At 35.8% G+C, this 22,758-nt stretch overlaps 2 protein-coding genes, 2 non-coding genes and 2 pseudogenes across 6 annotated transcripts in view; 3 read left to right on the top strand and 3 right to left on the bottom strand.

Annotated features, from left to right (window-relative positions):
- Positions 1–811: 811 nt before the first annotated feature.
- On the bottom strand, positions 812–882 carry TRNAG-GCC. Its single transcript has one exon. It is a non-coding gene; the product is annotated as a tRNA-Gly (tRNA).
- A 2,146-nt stretch (positions 883–3,028) lies between these two features.
- TRNAG-GCC lies at positions 3,029–3,099 on the bottom strand. Its single transcript has one exon. It is a non-coding gene; the product is annotated as a tRNA-Gly (tRNA).
- A 3,334-nt stretch (positions 3,100–6,433) lies between these two features.
- On the top strand, positions 6,434–14,615 carry LOC120177310 (probable aldo-keto reductase 1). Of its 2 annotated transcripts, XM_039183500.1 has the most exons (8): positions 6,434–6,461; positions 12,737–12,808; positions 12,917–13,084; positions 13,244–13,447; positions 13,526–13,698; positions 13,892–13,988; positions 14,066–14,222; positions 14,398–14,615. In XM_039183500.1, exons 2-8 carry the CDS (start codon positions 12,746–12,748, stop codon positions 14,589–14,591), a joined length of 1,056 nt encoding a protein of 351 aa, XP_039039431.1. In that variant the 5' UTR covers positions 6,434–6,461; positions 12,737–12,745; the 3' UTR covers positions 14,592–14,615. The 2 variants fall into 2 exon arrangements, with proteins under 2 accessions (XP_039039431.1, XP_039039434.1); XM_039183503.1 differs by lacking the exons at positions 6,434–6,461; positions 14,066–14,222 and having other exon boundaries at positions 12,647–12,808; positions 14,398–14,591.
- Positions 6,481–8,452, top strand: LOC120177326 (annotated as a pseudogene).
- On the top strand, positions 9,367–10,450 carry LOC120177119 (annotated as a pseudogene).
- Positions 14,616–15,799: 1,184 nt separating the features above from the next.
- Positions 15,800–22,758, bottom strand: part of LOC120177286 (perakine reductase-like) — a 65,643-nt gene continuing 58,684 nt past the window's right edge. The window contains exons 1-7 of one of the 2 annotated variants that reach the window (XM_039183491.1): positions 17,938–18,078; positions 17,610–17,777; positions 17,251–17,454; positions 16,968–17,140; positions 16,673–16,769; positions 16,438–16,591; positions 15,800–16,267 (exon numbers count right to left, since the gene is read on the bottom strand). In XM_039183491.1, the coding sequence (XP_039039422.1) occupies positions 16,071–16,267; positions 16,438–16,591; positions 16,673–16,769; positions 16,968–17,140; positions 17,251–17,454; positions 17,610–17,777; positions 17,938–18,000 (1,056 nt within the window). In that variant the 5' untranslated portion in view covers positions 18,001–18,078 and the 3' untranslated portion in view covers positions 15,800–16,070. Of the gene's footprint in view, positions 16,268–16,437; positions 16,592–16,672; positions 16,770–16,967; positions 17,141–17,250; positions 17,455–17,609; positions 17,778–17,937; positions 18,079–22,758 lie in introns of those variants that run through there. The other variant, XM_039183494.1, reaches the window with a different exon arrangement.

The raw sequence follows: 22,758 nt of genomic DNA, 5'->3' as shown, positions 1-22,758 counted from the left end.
TGTATATATAATCACACCCCTTTGTTAATAAAACTGTTAGGCCAAGTTATATTATTATATGCTTTTAAAAATAAAATTTAGGTTAAACTATGGTTGAAACTAATTACATATTCGATGAATTCAGGGGTGTAATCGGAAGATTCAAAGTTTGGGGATAAATTTAAATGAGGGTTTGGGAATGAAATTGAAATGTTCAAAAGTTTAAGGACTAATTTAGAATAAGAGTCATAGTTTGGGGTTGAAATTAGAATGTTAAAAAGTTTAAGGACTAATTTAAAATGAGGGTCATAATTGGAGGACATATAATACAATTAACTCTTAAATTTAATATCAACTTTCATATAGGTTAAAGATTTATAATATAAAAAAATATAACTCTAAAAATTATATTATGAATAAATTATGGTTAGACAATATTGTAAGAAATATTTTCATTCAACTCGATCGAATATTTACCCTAACATTAACAAATACTCGATTGAAGTCCATATTCTTGATTAAAGCATAGCGGCTTGGAGAATGAAACAAAGCCATGAACATAAATTAAAACTGTTAATTTGGCTTCAGTTAAGTCGTGAGAAATAACAATATCATAAACTTTGCAGAGCAATTAGGTCAATGTTACCAACTTGCAGCCGCGGATTTGATTCGGAGTCTCTACCGCCGAGAACTGGAATCTGCCGTCCCCGATATCGTTAATAAAAGGATTCGAGATCGGCGAACTTAGAATCTGCATATGAACAACCTATGAAGAAGAAAAAAAATAGTTAACTTAAAACGAACTACTCAAAGCTGGGAAAACAAAAACAAATGCACCAGCCGGGAATCGAACCCGGGTCTGTACCGTGGCAGGGTACTATTCTACCACTAGACCACTGGTGCTTTTTTGACTACCGGTTTAACTAACTTTATATATTAATTTGAATACTTAGAGCAAGCAAAACATTCACTTCTCAAATAGCATCTTTAAGCTGTGTCAAATTTTCTTGGAAAAATTAAGATTCTTATCTGATTATGGGTAATAATGTTTTCATCATTCATCCATAAAGTTGTCGAATCTAGGATGTCACTAATGCAAGGTTAATAACCTCTATTGTCCTCAAATTATGATCAAATTTGTCTGGAATCTCAACATATTCAAATTGATTCCTCACAATATTTCATTGCCATATCCATCAAAAGGAGGTGTGTTAACCCAACTGCAAGTCCAGAGTTGAAGGATCATTCTGTCAGCTTTACATCAAAGCGAAATATGCACTTTACATGAGCAAAATGCAAAGATACAAAGCAGTCTTACTCTTATTTACTCCACCCAATAAAATCTGAAAATATGATGGTTATCAATCTCATATATAGTAAACTGCAATGTCACTTTTAACAAAAACAAAACCCTCATTCTTTGATCCTTGCCAGTGCTGAAAAATATATTAGCATTGACAGACAGCAACTGTTATGCACAGCAAAGGGCTCACATATTTCCTGATTGGAAAATGATAGAGGAAAATTGATATAATATTGTGCATCATATCAGTAATAAAGGGCAGTATCACTTCCTAACATCTAAATCCTCACCTTGGCTAGAGAAAAGAATGGCTTTGTCCTCAAGATTATCTACAGGAACCGTCTTCCGAGCTGCTTCCGGGCGTGCAGGATACTCAAACTATACCAATAGATTTAATAAATGATAAGGAAAGTATCCCATCTTCAAAATCAAAATGCACCAGCTGGGAATCAAACTTGGGTCTGTACCATGGCAGGGTACTATTCTACCACTTGACCACCGGTGCTTCATTGATTGCATGCATTTTAATGTTAGGTTGATCTTTTGGACTTTATTTAATTGGTCTGGAGTTGAATGCCTTAACCAAAGCTCCGGTCACTCTCTTGACAATGCTCTTAAGCAGGTAACACTCTTCAAGCAATTCTTGTTTGATATTGATTTATCTAGGCAGACTTTTGTTCTTTTTTGTGTTGGAAAAATTATGGTTTTAATTGACTAATTTAAGGTTTACTTCATTGTCCAATGTATTTATCTTGTCAAACGTAAGTTGCTTTTTGTGGAATTATGAAATAATTCAGTTTTAAGGCCATGAATAAGGGTTATTGAGAAGGTGAAGGTTTCAATCTAGAGAGTGATGCAGATGAACAACTTTTGATATATATATATATATAGAGAGAGAGAGAGAGAGATATCCCTTTCACTCAAGTCGTTAAACTGCATTCCATTGTCGTTAAGGGATATGAAGAGGAAGTTAATGTATCTTTTAACTTGCACATATATGCATCTGAATATCTTGATCTTGAATTCAATCTCGTTGAAGCCAAGTTCTGTGTCTTATGAAAAAAACGGTCTCGAAATGCGCCTTTGAGGTTGTTGATTGTTGTATAGTATTTCACCATGATGATTTTCTTTTGCGGGTCCAAAGACGGTGGATCTTTTACCAACAGGGAACATATGGGGTTTAAGAATTTAAAATGTCATTGTACTTGATGCAGTAATGTCAATGACTTCCCTGCAAGTGACACTGCTGTTTTATCGCCGGATAATATTAAGGTAGCACTTATTTGTGCGTCTGTCATTGTCGGGAAACTAGCTTGCAGTAAGGGTATATATATATATATATATATATATTTTGGTAGTAACTAGCTTGCAGTAAGGGTATATATATATATATATATATTTTTGGTAGTAACTAGCATTGGAAATTCTTCTTGTCTGCATGCAAGTATGAGTTTCTAGTTCATCTTGAACAACATTGTTGAGGATTTGTTGGCTATCATGTTAGTTCATTGTGTATATATGAGTTCCAAGTCGTAAAGGAATATCTCCGGTTGCGTGATTTCGGTTCATTGCGCAGAGACATATATGTTCAATGTAAATGTGACATGAAGGGTTTGAAGAAGGTTGATCCAGAAAGGAGCTAAAGGAAAATGAATGAGCCCTTCTGGCTTTGGAACATTTGTTTACATTTATGAAAAAGAAAATAATATAGCTTCCTAAAGGCAAAACTGTAAAAACAAAAAACAATGCACCAGCCGGGAATCGAACCCGGGTCTGTACCGTGGCAGGGTACTATTCTACCACTAGACCACTGGTGCTTCACTGAAAGCTGTGTTTCAAATAATAATACATAATATAAAATTTCAGTTCATTTAAATTGTAAAAACAATAGAACTGACCAACACATTCAATATACTTGTTAGGATTTAAAAGAAATCAATGAATAAATTAAGATTACTTGGTTAATGGAAAAGAGGAAGCTATACTGCTGGGCTTTTGCAAAAGTGCTATTGCTTGTGATTCTTCCCTTTTCCATAATATTTGTGTTTCTGACCCAATTAAGTTTCCTATATGAGAAAACTTCATCTACTTAATAATGTTTATGTTAATGTACTCCTCCTGCCATACTTGTAAACTTTGAATCCAATTGTATCTGTCATATCGATCTTTGGGTTGCCTTTGCAATTGCCATGGGGTTTCACTTCATCCCACTTGACCTCTTCGATAAAACGAAGGGGATGTGTTTTTTTTATTAGTATAGGGTTTACATCTGTTCAAAAGACTCTTAACCATTTGATAATGAACGTTCAAATACTCCTACAGACGACATGCAATTGGAGCATGTTTTCTCCATTCCTACATCCCCTCTGAACGTTCACAGTTACCCAAGGAATATTGTAAAAAAAATGATATGAATTAGAAATATGACTTGTGAAGCAGGTTTCACCGTTCTTGTAGGAACAACCAAGATAAAAAATCTCGATAGCAACATAAATGCTCTAAAATTGAAGCTCAAAGAAGAAGATTTAAAGAGAATCACTGATGTGATTCCCGCAGACGAGATAGCCGACTCAATAACAGAAAATAGATTTGTTCACCTATCAAGGAAATTTGCTAATACACCCACAAAGGAGAAGAAGATTGAAAGTTAAATGTAACAATGAATGCAAAACCTGCAGGCTGCAGCAGAACATATGATGCTTATGGCCCGTAGACTCTCCAGGAACAGATGCTATTGAAGGATCAAGGACTAGAAGCATTAAGAAAGGGTTCATAGAAACCAGAAGGCAGCATTACCAAAAGTAAAATCAAATAAGCAAGCTATTAGCATGGCTGTTGAATGCTTGCAATTGTAAGGTTTTTTAAATAATATGTTTGTTAAGCTTGTATTTGAATAATATGCTTTTATTAATGCTGTAATTGATTCCTCAGTGGCTGATTTTCAAGTTTCAAAATTTTGTTAGATTTGAAGGGAAAACAATTTAAAAATAATAAAAAATACAACAAAAATCATATTTTTTCGGTTGAAAACTTCAGGGACAAATATAGAATGTGATTCACCGGATATTAGCTATGTTGTAGCTCTTTATCTGGTCGAACTTTATGCCTTTAGATGTCTGAAATTAACAAGTTGGTAGAAGAGGGGAAAGTAAACCACATAGGTTTATCCGAAGCTAGCCCTGAAACTATAAAGAGAGCACATGTGGTTCATCCCATAACTCTGCTCATGGAGTGGTCGTTAAGGACTCGTGATACCGAGGAACAAATAGTCTCCCTCGGACCATTAAAACTAAAAAAAAGTTTAACTTCAAATCCGAACTGTAAAAATGTTTCTGTTCTATTCGTTTCTTAAGTTGGACAAATGCCTTCTAATTGTGTCGGTTTTGGAAGAAGGCCTGAATGCAGACGGAGGTATCAAAGATCTAATAACCTGAACCTAAAGCCAACTGTTCTCATATGTTATGCAAAATCAAGGTTTTAGTTGGACAAATGGCTGTGTTTTAGTTTAATATGACGAGTGTTTGGGCTTTGAAGCCCAATGTTAAATTAGTTATACTGTATCAGTTGTCTGGAAATGAACCAATATAGAATTTATGGTAATTTACATTCTAGATCACTGAATTTAACTTCAATTTTCACTTAAATCACACCCTTTCTTTCACTTTTTTTTTTCTTCTTTTTCATAGGAACAACCAAGATGAAAAAAAAAAATCTTGATAGTAACATTGCTAGAAGTTTGTATCGACTGAGTAGAAGTAAGCTTTAGATGCATTATTAAAGGGATGGATCAGTGAGAGTAGAAGCCTGCATTACCAAAACAAAAAAGCATGATTTTTTATTTATTTATTTATGGTTAGTAATTGTGGGAGTTATAGTTTGACAATGAAACAAGTTGTTTATCAGCTGAAGATTGTTGTTTCTGCTACTAACATATCATGGTAGCAGGTTGCTACTTGCTACCAGCTACTTTACTTAGATAAATGAAATTCTTAATTTTCCCAGAAAATTTGACACAAATTAAAGATGTTATTTGAGAAGTGTATGATCTTACTGCTCTAAATTTATTACAATTCCTAATCTCTTCCTTTATGGATTTTAAATTGTGTACGAAATAACATTCAATAGCACCAGTGGTCTAGTGGGAGAATAGTATCCTGCCACGGTACAGACCAGGGTTCGATTCTCGGCTGGTGCAATTCATTTTTCTTCTCAGCCTCACGTTTCTTTCTTCCTCAGTTCTTTCCCCTTTTCTGCAAGGTATAAATTATGTTTCTTCTTCACGAATCAAGGTTTAGCTTTTGCTTTGTTTATGCATTTTTTATTCTATCAATTGGTTTAATTAGTTGATTATCAGACTATGAATAAGCCGACCAGTCTGAGCTATGTTCAAGTTCTGCTGATTTTCTCCTTTAATTCTTCAATCTCTTTTGGTTTGTTTTGATATCCAGAAGCCTAAAATCTTGACTCTGATTTTGACTCATTTCACTTCAATTTCTGATTTTGTTTATAGTTTCCGTGAAATTCAATCTGGGTTTGTTTTATTTTTAGGGGTTGTTATGTTAGCTAATCCCATTTCCTTGAATTTGATCTAAACTGTATATTTAGAATCATCATTTACGTATTTAGAGGCTTTTTAATAGCCAAAGACTAAATTTTGTGCTAAAGAACGATTGGGTCATTGTGATTTATAGTATGAAACTTGTTATAGTTAGATGAGGAAATTGTAACAAAAGTGTTCAGTCTGCTTCTTGGAAACTAAATACAGAATTTGGGAAAAAAATTTTGCATATAAAATTACATGTTAGATACAATGATGATCTTCTACTAGTTGCTTAACATGTTAGTTCAATTCACAAGTTGAACCAAAAATATACAGAGCGAACCATGAAACTTTACCTTAAGAAGCTTTGGAATCCTATGTGAACTATTCATTAAAAAAATCTTACATGTACAAGTTGGATTACTCAAAGTGAACCCCATCCAGCACTCCATTGCTGTTGTGGCTTTTATGACTAATTTTCAACTTTTTAAAAAAAAAAGTTTAAAAGGATTACCTAAGAGGTGACATGATAAGAATGGATGACATATAGTGGACAAGTCAACAAAACACTTGTATATAGTTACAGTTTTCTTGTGCTGTACTCTTAACAAAAACCCTCGGCTCATCAACGAAAGAAAGGACAAAAAGGGATTAAAAGATGGCTGAGGAGCAGCAGAATGTTGAAATTTCCAGAGTGAAACTGGGAACTCAAGGACTTGAGTTTAGATTTTGTTCTTCTTACAGTAGTTATGTGAAAAGCTGCTTCAGAATTGCATATAGGCCCTGAACTCTTATCATTTTTCATCTGTTCCTCCATTTTGGTTGAACTGATGATTTGTAGACTGTAGAATATCTGATTAAGATACACGATATCTTTGATAGGTTTCAAAGTTGGGGTTCGGTTGTATGGGGCTTACTGGAGGTTACAATGACCCTGTCCCTGAAGATGTTGGCATATTGATTATCAAGCACGCATTCGATAGAGGAATCACTTTCTTTGATACATCAGATATCTATGGACCCAAAACTAATGAAATTTTGGTTAGAAAGGTAAACATGCTTGGTCAAACTCTCTATATTTTCAACCTCAATTGCAACTGCTTCCTGGTTTTTCTTGTCACTCTGATGTGATTTTATGCTTTTATTATTATTTTTTATTGTTAAAGGAGCTTATGTTTCTGTGAAACAAATACCTTTTTTCCAGGCATTGAAGCAATTACCAAGAGAAAAGGTACAGTTAGCCACAAAATTTGGTATCATAAAAGTGGGACGCAAACGGTGTTGTAATAAATGGTACTCCTGAATATGTCCGTACCTGTATCGAGGCTAGCCTGAAGCGTCTGGATTTGGACTATATTGATCTCTACTACCAGCACAGAGTTGACACCAATACTCCTATAGAGGATACTGTAAGTGCTGCAGCCATCTTAAAAACATAATACCAAGTCTTATATTTTACTTGTTTCATACTCTTATCATGGATCAATGATCTTTAACTGGTTGAAAATCCTGCCTGTAGATGTCTTAACTCAAGAAGTTGGTGGAAGAGGGGAAAATAAAGTACATAGGCTTATCTGAAGCTAGCCCTGAAACCATAAAGAGAGCACACGCGGTTCATCCGATAACTGCTTTGCAGATGGAGTGGTTGTTGTGGTCTCATGATATCGAGGAACAAATAGTCCCCCTTTGCAGGTTTGTTCGTGTATCTTGAATCATCAGAATTGAAAAAAAGACTAGTAAATTCAAATCCAAACTCTAACCCTACTAGTCTTTTTTCATTTCCTAGGTTTGAGACCCAATAAACTCATGCTATCAACCATTAATCCTTTCACTTCTTCCAGCCAAATCATGGTGAATGCCTATCTAAATGCGATCATCTATGCAGGGAACTTGGAATTGTGATTGTTCCATATAGCCATCTCGGTCGCGGTTTCTTTGGCGGCAAAGGAGTGGTGGAAACCTTGCCTGCAAATAGTTTACTTGTAGGGGAACTAACTCATTTATGTCTTTAACCTATCCTTAATCATTGTATGGTAAACTGATTGACAACTTTTACTTTTAAGAAACGTTTTCCAAGGTTTCAAGTAGAGAACTTGGACAAAAACAAGACTTTATATTTGAAAATCAAGAAGTTGGCTGAGAAGCATGGATGTACCCCTGCACATTTAGCACTTGCTTGGGTTCTTCATCAAGGGGATAGCACCGATTCCTGGTGAGTCACATTCCATAATTTTCAACATCCATTTTCCATTTTCTCTTCTCGATAGCCTGCTGATATTTCAACTAAAATCCATAGCAGAAATAGCGTAATTGGGCTGAATCTTTGCATCAAGCACCAAAATTTTCCTTTTTTAGATAATAGCACTAAGACCAGAGTTTTGATCCTTTCTTTCACTTTGTTCTATAGGAACAACCAAGATCAAGAATCTTGATAGTAACATTGATTCACTGAAAATAAATTTCACCAAAGAAGATTTGAAAGAGATCTCCAATGCAGTTCCGATGAATGAGGTAGCAGGTGATCTTTTGCCAGAGGGTTTTAGTCAATCGCAGTGGAAGTTCGGTGGTAATACACTACCAGAGGGGAGCAAGGTTTCAACTTGAAATAGCCATGGATGCAAAGTCTGCAGCAAGGTATTAGGTTTTGGTTACATTAGTGAAGGGTTTGATGAGAGCAAAATCATGCGTTACCAAAATAAAACAAATAAGCAGGTTAAGATATCACTTCTTGAGGATTTTTTGGCTATCATGTTAGTTCATTGTGTATAAATGAGTTCTAAGTCGTAAAGGAATATCTCCGGTTGCGTGATTTCAATTCGTTGCACAGAGACATATATGTTCACTGTAAAATGTGTTAATGTTTTGTTTGAAATGCAGGACATGAAGGTTTGAAGAAGGTTAACCCAGAAAGGAGCTGAAGGAAAATGAAGGAGCCCTTCTGGCTTTGGAACATTTGTTTTCATTTAGTTTTTATCACTAAATTACTTTGATGAAAAAGAAAAGAAAAAGAGCACCTGAATTGTGATTATATATACTTCTGCAACCGCATCAACACTGTTACACGCCATTGTTGTTTCAATCTTTCAGTTCATAGGATCTGGAATTGTACATGTTTGAACGTGGATTTGAACTCCTTGGATTAATAACTAGACCAGGCATCCGTGCATTTGATTCGGAGTCTCTTACCGCCAAGAACCGGAATCCGCCATCCACAATATCGTTAATAAAAGGATTCAAGATCAGTGAACTTAGAAACTGCATATAAACAACTCAAAAGATTGTTCCAGAACATATTCTATTCAACCTGAGAAGAGGAAAGGATAATGAAGCTTTACTAAAGTTGTCAGTTCCTAAGATCGCTGATCAGTTCATCCAAAACGTGCAAGGCAACAGGCAATGCTAAAGCAGATGGAACAGGGTCACCAGCTAAGCATATAGTGATAGTACCATTACTATCCATCCAGTTCACTCTTCAGTGAAAGAGCATTAAGAAAGTTTTTAAAAGAGGGCACCAACTGATGCACCAACAATTAAACAAATAAGCATGATTGTATGATTTTCAACGTTTTTTTCAACAAAACAGTTAAAAAGGATTACGTAAGGGGTGACATAATAAGAATGGATGACACATAAAGAAAGAACAAGAAAACCTTCGGGTCATTGACATTCCTAGGGTGAAACTGGGATCTCAAGGGCTTGAGGTTAGATTTTGTTCTTCTTAGAGTAGTTTAAGTGAAAAGCTGTTTCTTAGTTGCATATAGACCTTGAACTGTAAAATTTTGGATTCAGATACATGATTTTCTTTGGTAGGTTTCAAAGCTTGGGTTTGGCTGTCTAGGGCTTAGTGAAGTTTACAATGACCCTGTCCCTGAAGATGTTGGTGTATCGGTCATCAAGCATGCATTCGATAGAGGAGTCACTTTCTTTGATACATCAGATATCTATGGAGACAGAACTAATGAAATTTTGGTTGGAAAGGTAAACATGCTTGGACAAACTCTTTATATTTTCAACCTCAATTGCAACAGCTTCCTGGTTTTGCTTGTCACCCTGTTATGATTTTATGCTTTTATTATTGTTCTTTTCTTATTTAAGGAATTAATGCATATGTGAAACAAATATTTTTTTTCCAGGCATTGAAGCAATTACCAAGAGAGAAGGTACAAAATATTTGGTTATGAAAAATTTGGTTTTACTGGTACCATAGTAAACGGTACTCCGGAATATGTCCATTCTGCAATCAAGGCTAGCCTGCACCGCCTGGATGTGGACTATATTGATCTCTACTACCGGAACAGAGTTCACACCAATACTCCTGTAGAGGATACTGTAAGTGCTGCAGCCATCTTAAAAACATAATACCAAGTCATATATTTTACTTGTTTCATACTCTTATCGTGGATCAATGATCTTTAACTGGTTGAAATTCCTGCCTTTAGATGTCTGAACTCAAGAAGTTGGTGGAAGAGGGGAAAATAAATACATAGGCTTATCTGAAGCTAGCCCTGAAACCATAAAGAGAGCACACCGTTCATCCGATAACTGCTTTGCAGATGGAGTGGTCATTGTGGTCTCGTGATATCGAGGAACAAATAGTCCCCCTTCACAGGTTTGTTCGTGTATCTTGAATAATCAGAATTGAAAAAAAGACTACTTAAACTAGAATTTAATTTCAAAGTTAGTGACTAAATTGACATAAAGACATTATAGATACAATACTAATACTTAAAGATTCAATTAGAATATAAATATTGAAATGCATACTAGAAAACAAAAACAATAAGAAGTTGTTATACACTGCTCTTAAAATTAATAATGTTTTAGAGTATTGGCAAATAATGAGGTTTTGAGGGATTGAACTCTCTAACAACTGAAACCATTGCTAGAAGTTTGTATCGATGAAGTAGTAAGCTTTAGATACATTAATAAAGGGATCAATCAGTGAACAGAAGCATGCATTACCAAAATTAAACAAATAAGCATGATTGTATGATTTTCAACGTTCCTTCAACAAACAATTAAATATGGATTACCTAAGGGTGACATAATAAGAAGGATGTGATGTAAGGCTAACCAAGCTTCTTCAATAATGGAGAAATTGGCAACCTTGTTGTTTCCCGATCTAGGAGAGACACCAAATGCTACACTTTGAATTGAAAGTAATCTACACAAAAGAAGAATAATTGATTAAGTAATTTGATAATTAAAGAAATGAAATGGAAATGGAAAGAATTGAAATGGAAAGAAATGTTATCAAAGATGGCTGCAGAAGTATTGTAGAAGAATCCTTCAAGAATTGATGAATTCGGCCTCCAGATAATGTTGATGGACGAATGCCTTGATGATGATTGAATGATGAATAGATGGTAGAGATTGGTGGTTATATAGGCGTGAAATGGTGATAGAAGATGGTAAGGATATAGGCGTGCAATGGTAATGGAAGATGGTGATGTTATAGGCGTAAAAATGGTGATAGAAGATGGTGATGTTTAGGTAGTATCTTATAAAACTAAGAAGAAACCAATGCTATAAAGGAGCAAAGACCCATTTCTTATAAGTCTTATTAGGGATGGTATGAAAGGACTTTGACCCACTAGTTATAGAAACTAGGAACCAGAAGTATCAAGGAAAGGGGTTTGACGCCACAAACTATGAAAGCTTGCTTAATCGATATAGTTCTAAAAAGAACTTGAAGAGAGAATAATCTCACAAAGAGTTTTTATATTACCAAAGGGTTGAGTTACAAATGAAATGCCAAAGCCTATTTATAGGCTTGCATAAGTTTGGCCGAATAATTAGGTGTCTATTCGGCTAGATACATGTCTTAAAACGAAAATAGATGATGCTTGGATGAGGGGAGATGTCTTTGGCCGAATGGTTCCCTTGTCTCTTCATCTTGGCGCCAACTTGAAGCAAGATGATGATTTGGCCGAATGGAGATAACCCTCTTCATTTTGGTGCCTATTTCATCCACATGCATAGCACATGTGTGGGCTGGTCATGAGACACTCACATGGGCGGCATAGGATGCTTATGGTGTGGATTCTCCTTGGCGTGAAGTTGAGCAGCAACTAGGTGTGACTTGACTTCCATCTTGTATTTTAGTGACATGGCATCAATGGGGCAACAACTAATTATGAAAGGGCACATTTGTGTGAAGCATCCTTTCATCATTTTGAGCTACTTCCCATGTGTTTGAGTTGAAGATGAGCTGGCCATAGATGAAATACATGAAGGTGAGTCTTAGGACAGCTCCTTGTGAAAGGTCACTTCTCGGCTTGGTAACTCTTCGCGACAAAATTCGACCTAGACCATATTTGTAGTGCTCTGTGTGGTGAAGATGATGGTGCAACTCTCCAGCTGAAAAGAGGTCTCTAGCTAGCTCAAAAGTCCAGCTCAACTGAGCTATGAGCTCAGAGGTCAGCTGACAACTTTGTCTCAAAATGTCCTTGAGCTGTCCCAGAGTTGTCCTAGTCAAGTTTCCTTAGCTCAATGACTCCAATGCTAGCTTTTAAATCAGCTCCAATGATGTGGCTGAACATGTACCTACAAAAGAAAGCATATAATAATAAGATAATCATGTAAATATGTGGTTCATAGTAATAACTTCATACATTCATAATATCATCATCATAACTATAAATATAATGTATGTAAGTTATTATCATAACTATGGTATAAAGAAAGATTAAGTTAAAGAAAATCTCCCTTTGATTTTTTGAGAAAGTTTGGAGATGCAAGTTCATTTTTGATGCTGAATTGGATCACATCAGGATGACATATAGTGGTGTCACCAAGTTGACAGTTCAACAAACACTTGTAATATCCGCCTGCTAATCGTTTATACTTACTTTTTTTTGTTCTGTACTCTAACAAGAAAAGCCTCGGGTCATTAACAAAGAAGAGCAAAAAAGGATCAAAAGATGGCTGAGGAGCAGCAGAGTGTTGACATTCCTAGAGTGAAACTGGGAACTCAAGGACTTGAGGTTAGATTTTGTTTTTCTTACAGTAGTTAAGTGAAAAGCTGTTTCTGAGTTGCATATGGGCCTTGAACTGTAGAATTTTGGATTAAGATGCATGATTTTCTTTGATAGGTTTCAAAGTTGGGGTTTGGCTGTATGGGGCTTAATGGAGGTTACCATGACCCTGTCCCTGAAGATGTTGGCATATCGATTATCAAGCACGCATTCGATCGAGGAGTCACTTTCTTTGATACATCAGATGCTTATGGACCCAAAACTAATGAAATTTTGCTTGGAAAGGTAAACAAACATGCTTGGACAAACTCTTTATATTTCCAAGCTCAATTGCAACTGCTTCCTGTTTTGCTTTTGACACTGATGTGATTTTATGCTTTTATTATAGTTATTTTCTTGTTAAAGGAATTCATTTATCTCTGAAACAAATATCCTTTTTTCCAGGCATTGAAGCAAATACCAAGAGAGATGGTACAGTTAGCCACAAAGTTTGGTTATGAAAAAATTGGTTTAACCGGTACAATAATAAACGGTACTCCCGAATTTGTCCGTTCTGCAATAGAGGCTATCCTGAAGCGCCTGGATGTGGACTATATTGATCTCTACTACCAGCACAGAGTTGACACCAATACTCCTATAGAGGATACTGTAAGTGATGCAATCATCTTAGATACATAATACCAAGTCATTTATTGATCTTTAACAGGTTGAAATTTCTGTATTTAGATGTCTGAACTCAAGAAGTTGGTGGAAGAGGGGAAAATAAAGTACATAGGCTTATTTGAAGCTAGCCCTGAAACCATAAAGAGAGCACACGTAGTTCATCCGATAACTACTTTGCAGATGGAGTGGTCGCTTTGGTCTCGTGATATCGAGGAACAAATAGTCCCCCTTTGCAGGTTTGTTCGTGTATCTTGAATCATCAGAATTGAAAAAATACTAGTTAACTTCAAATCCAAACTCTAACCCTACTAGTCTTTCTTCATTTCTTAGGTTTGAGACTCAATAAACTCATGCTATCAACCATTACTCCTTTCATTGCTGCAAGCCAAATCATGGCGAATGACTATCCAAATGCGTTCATCTATGCAGGGAACTTGGAATTGGGATTGTTCCATATGGCCCTCTAGGTCACGGTTTCTTTGGTGGCAAAGGAGTGGTGGAAACCTTGCCTGCAAATGGTTTTCTGGTATGGGAACTAACTTATGTCTTTAATCTATTCTTAGTTTTTGTATAGTAAACTGATTGTCAACTTCTACTTTTAAGCAACGTTTACCAAGGTTTCAAGTAGAGAACTTGGACAAAAACAAGAACTTATATTTGAAAATCGAGAAGTTGGCTGAGAAGCATGGATGTACCCCTGCACAATTGGCAGCACTTGCTTGGGTTCTTCATAAAGGGGACGATGTAACACCGATTCCCGGTGAGTCGCATTCCGTAACTTTCAACATCCATTTTCTCTACTAAATAGCCTGCTGATATTTCAACTAAAATCCACAGCAGAATTAGCATAATTGGCATGAAAATCTTGCACCAAGTATCTGTGTCTATACTAAAATTTGAAAAGTTTTGACCCTTGCTTTCACTTTGTTTTATAGGAACAACCAAGATCCAGAATCTTGATAGTAACATTGGTTCATTGAAATTAAAGCTCTCAGAAGAAGATTTGAAAGAAATCTCCGATGCGGTTCCGATAAATGAGGTTGCAGGTGATCGTTTGCCAGAGGGTTTAAGTCGATTCATCTGGAAGTTTGGTCATACACCACCAAAGGGGAGCAAGGTTTCAACTTGAAAGAACAATGGATGCAAAGGCTGCGGTAAAATGATGAGGTTTGGGTGATTGAATACATTAATGAAGTGTTCAATGAGAGCAGAAGCATGCATTACATAAATATTAAAAAAACAAAATAAGCAGGTTTGTATGATTTTTGTTGTATGTGACTTGGAGAAATAAAAATCTCAAAATTTCCAGAAATTTTTACACTATGTTTTCTTTGCTCAATGTCTATTACAATGCTTCATCTCTTCTATTAGTTTAGCAGTGATTTAGAAGTATTTTTATTCTACTTCGAATTTTCATGTTGATCTATGTAAAATTAATTTTGGTGATGCAGGCTTCTGCTCTCACTGAATCCTTCACTAATGTAACCAAAGCCTACTAAATCATTAATACAAACTCTAGCCTACTAAATCATTAATACGATCTCCCTAGTTTTTCAATGGTTTCAGCTATTGGGAGTCAATTCTCCCCAAACCTCGTATTTTGCTGCAGACTTTGCATCTGTGTTGATTTCAAGGTGAAGCTTGCTCTCCTTTGGTGATGTATTACCAAACTTACAGTGGAATTTCTTTCAAATCTTCTTCTTCAGCGAGCATCACATTACTATCAGTGAATCCATATTACTTCTGCTATGGATTTGAGTTGCAGTATGAGCAGGCAATGAAGAATAGAAAATGGATGATACACGTATTATGAAGATAGTGAAAACCAACGAAAACTGTCCATAGTTTGATTTAACTCCCATATATGCTGGCCGTACTTCAAGTAATCAAACAATTCCCAACACCAAACGTACCATCATCAAAACGATGAAAAACATAAATAAATGATCTTGCACCTCTAGACCACTAGTGCGTTACCTGTTTTGATTTTTACAAAATATATTTTTTATTAATGAGATTCAACATATTCGAATTGAATCCTTTTAGCAGCCTAATTATTAGTTTCAACATTAATTATTAAATTAAAACTGAACATGAGACATATTTAAAATACGAGATTAAAATTAGGTAATATGTACCTATCATAATTTCATCCTTCTAGGAAGATAGTTTATTTTAAAAATAATTGTCATATTATCAATAAAATTAATTTTGTATAAATCAAAAGAAAATTCCAAGACGAAGAATAAAAATATTTATAAATCATAACTAAACCAATAAAGAGATGAAGCATTGTAATAGACATGGAGCAAATAAAACATATTAACTTCTGTAAAAAGTTATGGAAAATCTAAGATTTTTATATCTCCATATAGAGCAGCTAGTATAAAACTGCTACCAGTCTTTAGCTGATAAACACAATCTAATTAATTTTTAAACTATAACTTGGAAGATTAGTAGCTACAAATGACATACAACAATGTCATACAAGCCTGCTTATTTTTTATTTATTTATTTTGGTAATGAATGATTCTGCTCTCACCAAATACTCAACTTCCATTCACCCAAAACCTCATACCTTGCTGCAGACTTCCCATCAAATGATATTTCAAGTTGAAACCTTGCTCCCCTTTGGTGGTGTATTCCCACCAAACTTCCAGTGCAATTGACTAAAACCCTCTGGAAGAAGATCACCTGCCACCTCATTTATCGGAACTGCGTCGGAGATTTCTTTCAAATCTTCTTTGGTAAGCTTTACTTTCAGTGAATCAATGTTACTATTAAGATTCTTGATCTTGGTTGTACCTATTAAACAAAAGTGAAAGAAAGGGTCAAAACTTTGGTCCTACTGCTATTATCTAAACAAGGAGAATTTTAATGCATGGTACAAAGATTCAGGTCAATTGTGCTACTTCTGCTGTGGATTTAGGTGAAATTATCAGCAGGCTATCAAGAAGTTACAGAAAATGACTCACCAGGAATCGGTGCTACATCGTCCCCTTGATGAAGAACCCAAGCAAGTGCTAATTGTGCAGGGGTACATCCATGCTTCTCAGCCAACTTCTCGATTTTCAAATATAAGGTCCTGTTTTTGTCCAGGTTCTCTCCTTGAAACCTTGGAAAACGTTGCTTTACAGTAGAAGTTGGCAATCAGTTTACCAGACAAAGATTAAGGATAGGTTAAAGACATAAATGAATTAGTTTCCATACCAGAAAACTATTTGCAGGCACCGTTTCCGCCACTACTTTCCCGCCAAAGAAACCGCGACCGAGAGGGCTATATGGAACAATCCCAATTCCAAGTTCCCTGCATAGATGGCAACATTTAGATAGGCATTTACCATGATTTGGCTTGCAGGAATGAAAGTAGTAATGATTGATAGAATGAGTTTATTGATTCTAAAACCTAGGAAATGAAAAAAAAAAAAGACTAGTAGGGTTAGAGTTTGGATTTGAAGTTAACTAGTATTTTTCAATTCTAATGATTCAAGATACACGAACAAACCTGCAAAGGAGCACTATTTGTTCCTCGATATCACGAGTCCAGAGCGACCACTCCATCTGCAAAGCAGTTATTGGATGAACTGCGTGTGCTCTCTTTATGGTTTCAGGGCTTGCTTCAGATAAGCCTATGTACTTTATTTTCCCCTCTTCCACCAACTTCTTGAGTTCAGACATCTAAAGGCAGGAATTTCAACCAGTTAAAGTTCATTTCTTCACGATAAGAGTATTAAACAAGGAAAATATACGACTTGGTATTATGTATTTAAGATGATTGCAGCACTTACAGTATCTTCTATAGGAGTATTGGTGTCAACTCTGTGCTGGTAGTAGAGATCAATATAATCAACATCCAGGCGCTTCAGGCTAGCTTCGATTGCGGTACGGACATATTCGGGAGTACCGTTTATTATGATGCCGGTTGCGTCCAATTTTTCAAAACCAAACTTTGTGGCTAATTGTACCTTCTCTCTTGGTAATTGCTTCAGTGCCTGGAAAAAGGGTATTTGTTTCAAAGATGCATAAGTTCCTTTAACAAGAAAAGAACAATAATAAAAGCATAAAATCACATCAGAGTGACTAGCAAAACCAGGAAGCAGTTGCAACTGAGCTTGAAAATATAAAGAGTTTGTCCAAGCATGTTTACCTTTCCAATCAAAATTTCATTAGTTTTGGGTCCATAGATATCTGATGTATCAAAGAAAGTGATTCCTCTATCGAATGCGTGCTTGATAATCGATATCCCAATTTCTTCAGGGACAGGGTCATTGTAACCTCCACTAAGCCCCATACAACCAAACCCCAACTTTGAAACCTACCAAAGAAAATCATGTATCTTAATCAGAAATTCTACAGTCTGCAAATCATCAGTTGTACCAAAAATGAACAGTAGTAAAAACGATAAGAGTTCAGGGCCTATATGCAACCCAGAAACAGCTTTTCACATAACTACTGTAAGAAGAACAAAATCTAACCTCAAGTCCTTGAGTTCCCAGTTTCACTCTAGGAATTTCAACACACTGCTGCTCCTCAGCCATATTTTGTTCTGTTCTTTCTTTTGTTGATGAGCCGAGGGTTTTCTTGTTATAAGTGGATATTACAAGTGTCTTGTTTAATTGTCAACTTGGTGATCACGCCACTATATGCCATCCATTCTTAATATGTCACCCCTTAGGTAATCCTTTTTAACTTTGTTGTTGAAAAAGACGTTGCAAAAATAGTCCTAAAAACATTCATGTATAAGTCCCAATCTGATTTTTTTTTTCATTTTTATTGGACCAAAGTAATTATCCTTGTATGGTTGTTGGATGGGGTTTACTTTGAGTAATCCAACTTGTATATGTAAGATTTTTTTTAATGAATAATTCACTTAGGATTTCAAAGGTTTTAAAGGCAAACTTTCATGGTCCCCTCTTTATATTCTTGGTTTAATTTCCGAATTGCACTAACATGTTAAGCAGCTAGGAGAAGATCATCCTTTTATCTAACTTCATGAAAACATGTATTGTTATATGCAACGTAATTTTCCCAAATTATGCTTAGTCTCATAGTTTTTTTTAGAGAAAATCGCCTCAGTGACCAAAAAAAAGTTATAATATACGATTTTAACCAACTTTTTTTGGATTTGCCAAAATGACCAACAAAATCGCAACGCGAAATAAAAATCGCAACGCGATCCCCAGAATCGCAAATCAGTTTCCAAAATCGCAACGCGATTCTTGAAAATCGCAATGCGATAGTACAAATTCGCATTGCGATTTTCCAAAATCGCAACGCGAATATGAAAATCGCAACGCGAACACATAAATCGCAACGCGTATCCGTAAATCGCAACGCGTATCCGTAAATCGCAACGCGTATGGGTAAATCGCAATGCGTATCCGTATATCGCAACGCGTATCCGTAAATCGCAACGAGAATCTGTAAATCGCAACGATAATCCGTAAATCGCAACGAGAATCTGTAAATCGCAACGATAATCCGTAAATCGCAACGAGAATCTGTAAATCGCAACGATAATCCGTAAATCGCAACGAGAATCTGTAAATCACAACACTGAAATTTTGGGTATATAACACTGAAATCATAAACTAAATCCCTAAATCGCAACTCATTCCATCTCCATCTATCACTCTCTTCGGCGACATCCGTTCCTATATCCAACGACATCCTTCCCAATCCGGCAACAGGTTTTAGTTTCGCAGCTCGTCTGTTTAGTAAATTAATTTACAACCATGAAATCATCTAATGTTGATCATGTTTGGATAGATTTGTGTTTTGGAGGGTCATGGGATAATGTTCATGGTGTTTTACAATATATGCCTTTACCCATGAATCTTCAACTAAAATTGTCTTTACAAAAGTTAACTTATGAAACTCTAATGCTACGTGTTTCAAATAAATTGAATTTAGAGCCCCTAAGTGGATTTAGGCTATCTTATCAGAGAAATGGTAAAGTTTATTTGTTAACCGACAATGAAGATGTTGAACGATTCATTGCTTACATTAGTGTTTCACAAGATGATGTTACATTGTATGTTGTTGAACCTAGAAGTAGTATTGTTGGGTCAGTAGCGGGTAGTAATCAACTAAGTTTTTCTCAAAACCCACAACCTTTCTCTAATCCAAATCCCAATCAACTTTCAGCACCAAATTCCGGTTTTCGTATTGACCAGTTAGACGATGATGAGCCAACAGAAAAAATTGTGAGTACTAGTCAGTATTCGAAATTTGGTCTTGGTCAATATCCGGACTTTGATATTGGTCAATACACGGATTTTGATGATGTTTCAGAAGAAGAAACAGACCATGTGTGTAATGATTTTCATATTGGTCAATACCCGAATTTTGATGATGAAACACCCGTTGCCGAGGAAGATGTTGTTGATGATAATGAGGAGGAAGTTACGACTGTGAATGAACATGTTGAACATCCATTCTGTAATTCATATAATCCTGAAGAAGAAAAAGAAGAAGAAAAAGTCCCCGAAGAAAAGAAAATGCCACGGGAGTATAACTGGAATATGCCAGAATTACTTCAGTTACCGGAAGAAGAGTTGGCAAAGAAAGCAGTTGATTGTTACACAAAAGTTATTCGTGTCAAGAAAGATGATTGTTTTGATACAAAGGAAGACTTGAAGATAGCTTTGTATACGAATGTGTGGAAGATGGCTATCAACTAAAAGTTAACAAATCAAGCAAAGATCGTTTCGAAACAAGGTGTATGATTGACAAAAACTGTACGTGGCGTATGATTGCAAAGAGAATAAAAGATTGCAAAATGTTTCAAGTTAGGACTTTTATTGATAAACATACATGTTCAAGAACCCAAGTTTTTCCTCACCATAGACAGGCAAACAAAAAGGTGTTGGGTGGTTTTCTGGCTGAGTTAATGTTTTTGAATGGCAGGGTATATCGGGGACATGAAATTATGACTGACATGAATGCTCGGTTCAAGATTAGTATATCATATTCTCAAGCTTGGAGAGCCAAATGTTATGCCTTGGAATTGTTGAGGGGGTCGCCAGAAGCATCGTTTGCCCAACTGCCGGCTTATTGTCACAATTTAAAGCTGAAAAATCCTGGGTCGGTAACTCATATCAAAACAGATAGAGATGGACGCTTTGAGTTGCTGTTTATCGCCATTGGTGCTACGGTTAGTAAATCAATATAATTTTGTTGACTCATTTTTGTTAGTTACATGCATTTCACATTTAAATGATTATATTTCTTGTGTATATTATTTTGTAGATTCGTTCGTTTATTACTTGCATGCGCCCAGTTATTATAGTTGACGGAGCACATTTGAAAGGTCGATACCTTGGAGTAAACTTATTAGCAGTAGCCATGGATGCTAACAATGGGATATTGCCAATAGCTTACGGGGTTGGCAAATCTGAAACCTCTGATTCATGGACATGGTTTATGGGGCATCTTAGGGATTGCATAGGTCCTATTAGCAATCTGACAATCATATCCGATAGGGCAAACTCAATTGACAACGCTGTTAAAAGGTGTTTCCCAGATGCTTTTCATGGACTTTGTGGTGTTCATTTGTATAGAAATCTAAAATCAAGGTCTGCTGGTATAAAAAGCACAAATGGACATACTGGAAGGCTGTAAAAGCTTATCGGGAAGTGGATTTCAATAAGCATATAAATTGTTTAAGACGTGTTTTGCCTCAGTGTGCTCAAACACTAGAAGATGTCGGGTTTGAAAGATGGTCAAGAGTACATCAACTTGGAGCAAGATATGGTTTCATGACGTCTAATAGTGCAGAATCAATCAACGCTCTAAGTCGTCATTCCCGGAAATTACCCATTACTATGTTAATGGAGTTTTTTCGAGCCTATATTCAACAGTGGTACTACAAGAAAAGAAACCATGCAGGTATTATTTCTTTGAATTCGTAACTTATCATATTTATATATTTACTAAGTATTGTTTATTTAAATTTACAGGAACATTGGAACATCGTGTTACACCATGGACTGAAAAAAGATAACGAAACGTGTTGTGAAGTCAACGTCATGGAGAGTTGAACCATGTTCAAACACTTTGTTTCAAGTACTGGATAATAACTTAAATGGGCTAGTCGATCTAAATGCAAAGACGTGTAGTTGTATGAAATGGCAAACATCTGGTTATCCGTGTGGCCATGTTATAAAAGTTGCTCTTCATTTAAACCAAGATGATTCAAGCGCATACGCTATGGATTGCTACACTACAGAAGTTTATCGACAGACTTATGCCGAGATTGTCTACCCTATTCCACATCCTTCTGAGTGGGACATACCAGATGACTTACAAACAGTTTTGCCACCAGCCATGGACAGAAGGCTACCTGGCCGACCAAAAAGTCACGATCGTATACCGTCTAAGGGTGAAGAGAAGAAGAGATCGACATGTAGTCGGTGCAAGGAAAGTGGTCATACAAGGTTGACATGTGGATCACCAGTGCCATCAAAATCATCTTTTCCTCTACCAAATATGGATCCTCATCAAAATCCAAAGCTCATATGGTGTCAAGCAAAAGGCAACCATCTTTAAAATCCCAATCACAATTGGCTTCACCTTTTGGGACTGTTAACTTAGGTGATTTTTAAATGCAAACGTTGTATTATGTGGATTTTATGTGTGAACTTTTAACATTTTCAGTTGAATTAATGACTCAGGCCAACCATTTTGACTTAACCAACTCTTGTTATTCAGTTGTTATCACTATTAGGCATGCATTTGACTATCGCAACACGGAAATTACAATCGCAACGAGAGAATCGCAATGCGAAATGAAAATCGCATTGCGATTCTCTCGTTGCGATTTTCATTTCCGCATTGCGATTTTCATTTCGCATTGCGATTCTCTCGTTGCGATTTTCATTTCGCATTGCGATTTTCATTTCGCATTGCGATAGTCAATTTTGCCTTCAACATAATGCAGATTGAAATCAACAAAATCAACCATTACATTTCAATCAATTAAACAAGCACAAATAAGAATTATATTCGCATCAATTACACAAATCAACTTTTACAAATCATCTTTTACAAATCAATTAAACAATCAAAAAATAAGCAATAATTCTTATTTCCGATCATCTACTATTGAATCAACTTTTACAAATCAATTAAACAATCAAAAAACAATCAATTAAACTATTGAATCAACTTTTGCAGCTCGACATCATTTTCACGCAGTTCACTTCTGAGATTAACCTGCAGAAACCAAACATTTGTTCAAACAACACTTTCTACACATCTAAAACCTACAAACAGCAAATTATTGAATTCTAGGT

Source organism: Hibiscus syriacus, unplaced genomic scaffold, assembly GCF_006381635.1.
Source record: "Hibiscus syriacus cultivar Baekdansim isolate YM2019G1 unplaced genomic scaffold, ASM638163v2 tig00003435_pilon, whole genome shotgun sequence".
Classification (NCBI taxonomy): domain Eukaryota; kingdom Viridiplantae; phylum Streptophyta; class Magnoliopsida; order Malvales; family Malvaceae; genus Hibiscus; species Hibiscus syriacus.
This window is presented reverse-complemented; position numbering and strand designations above follow the sequence as displayed.

Coding starts and splice junctions, on each gene's coding strand:
- LOC120177310 (XM_039183500.1), top strand. CDS start 12,746: ATGGCTGAGGAGCAGCAGAGTGTTGACATTCCTAGAGTGAAACTGGGA. Junction 13,448..13,525: donor ATACTCCTATAGAGGATACT/GTAAGTGATGCA, acceptor TTCTGTATTTAG/ATGTCTGAACTCAAGAAGTT. Junction 13,989..14,065: donor TGCCTGCAAATGGTTTTCTG/GTATGGGAACTA, acceptor TCTACTTTTAAG/CAACGTTTACCAAGGTTTCA.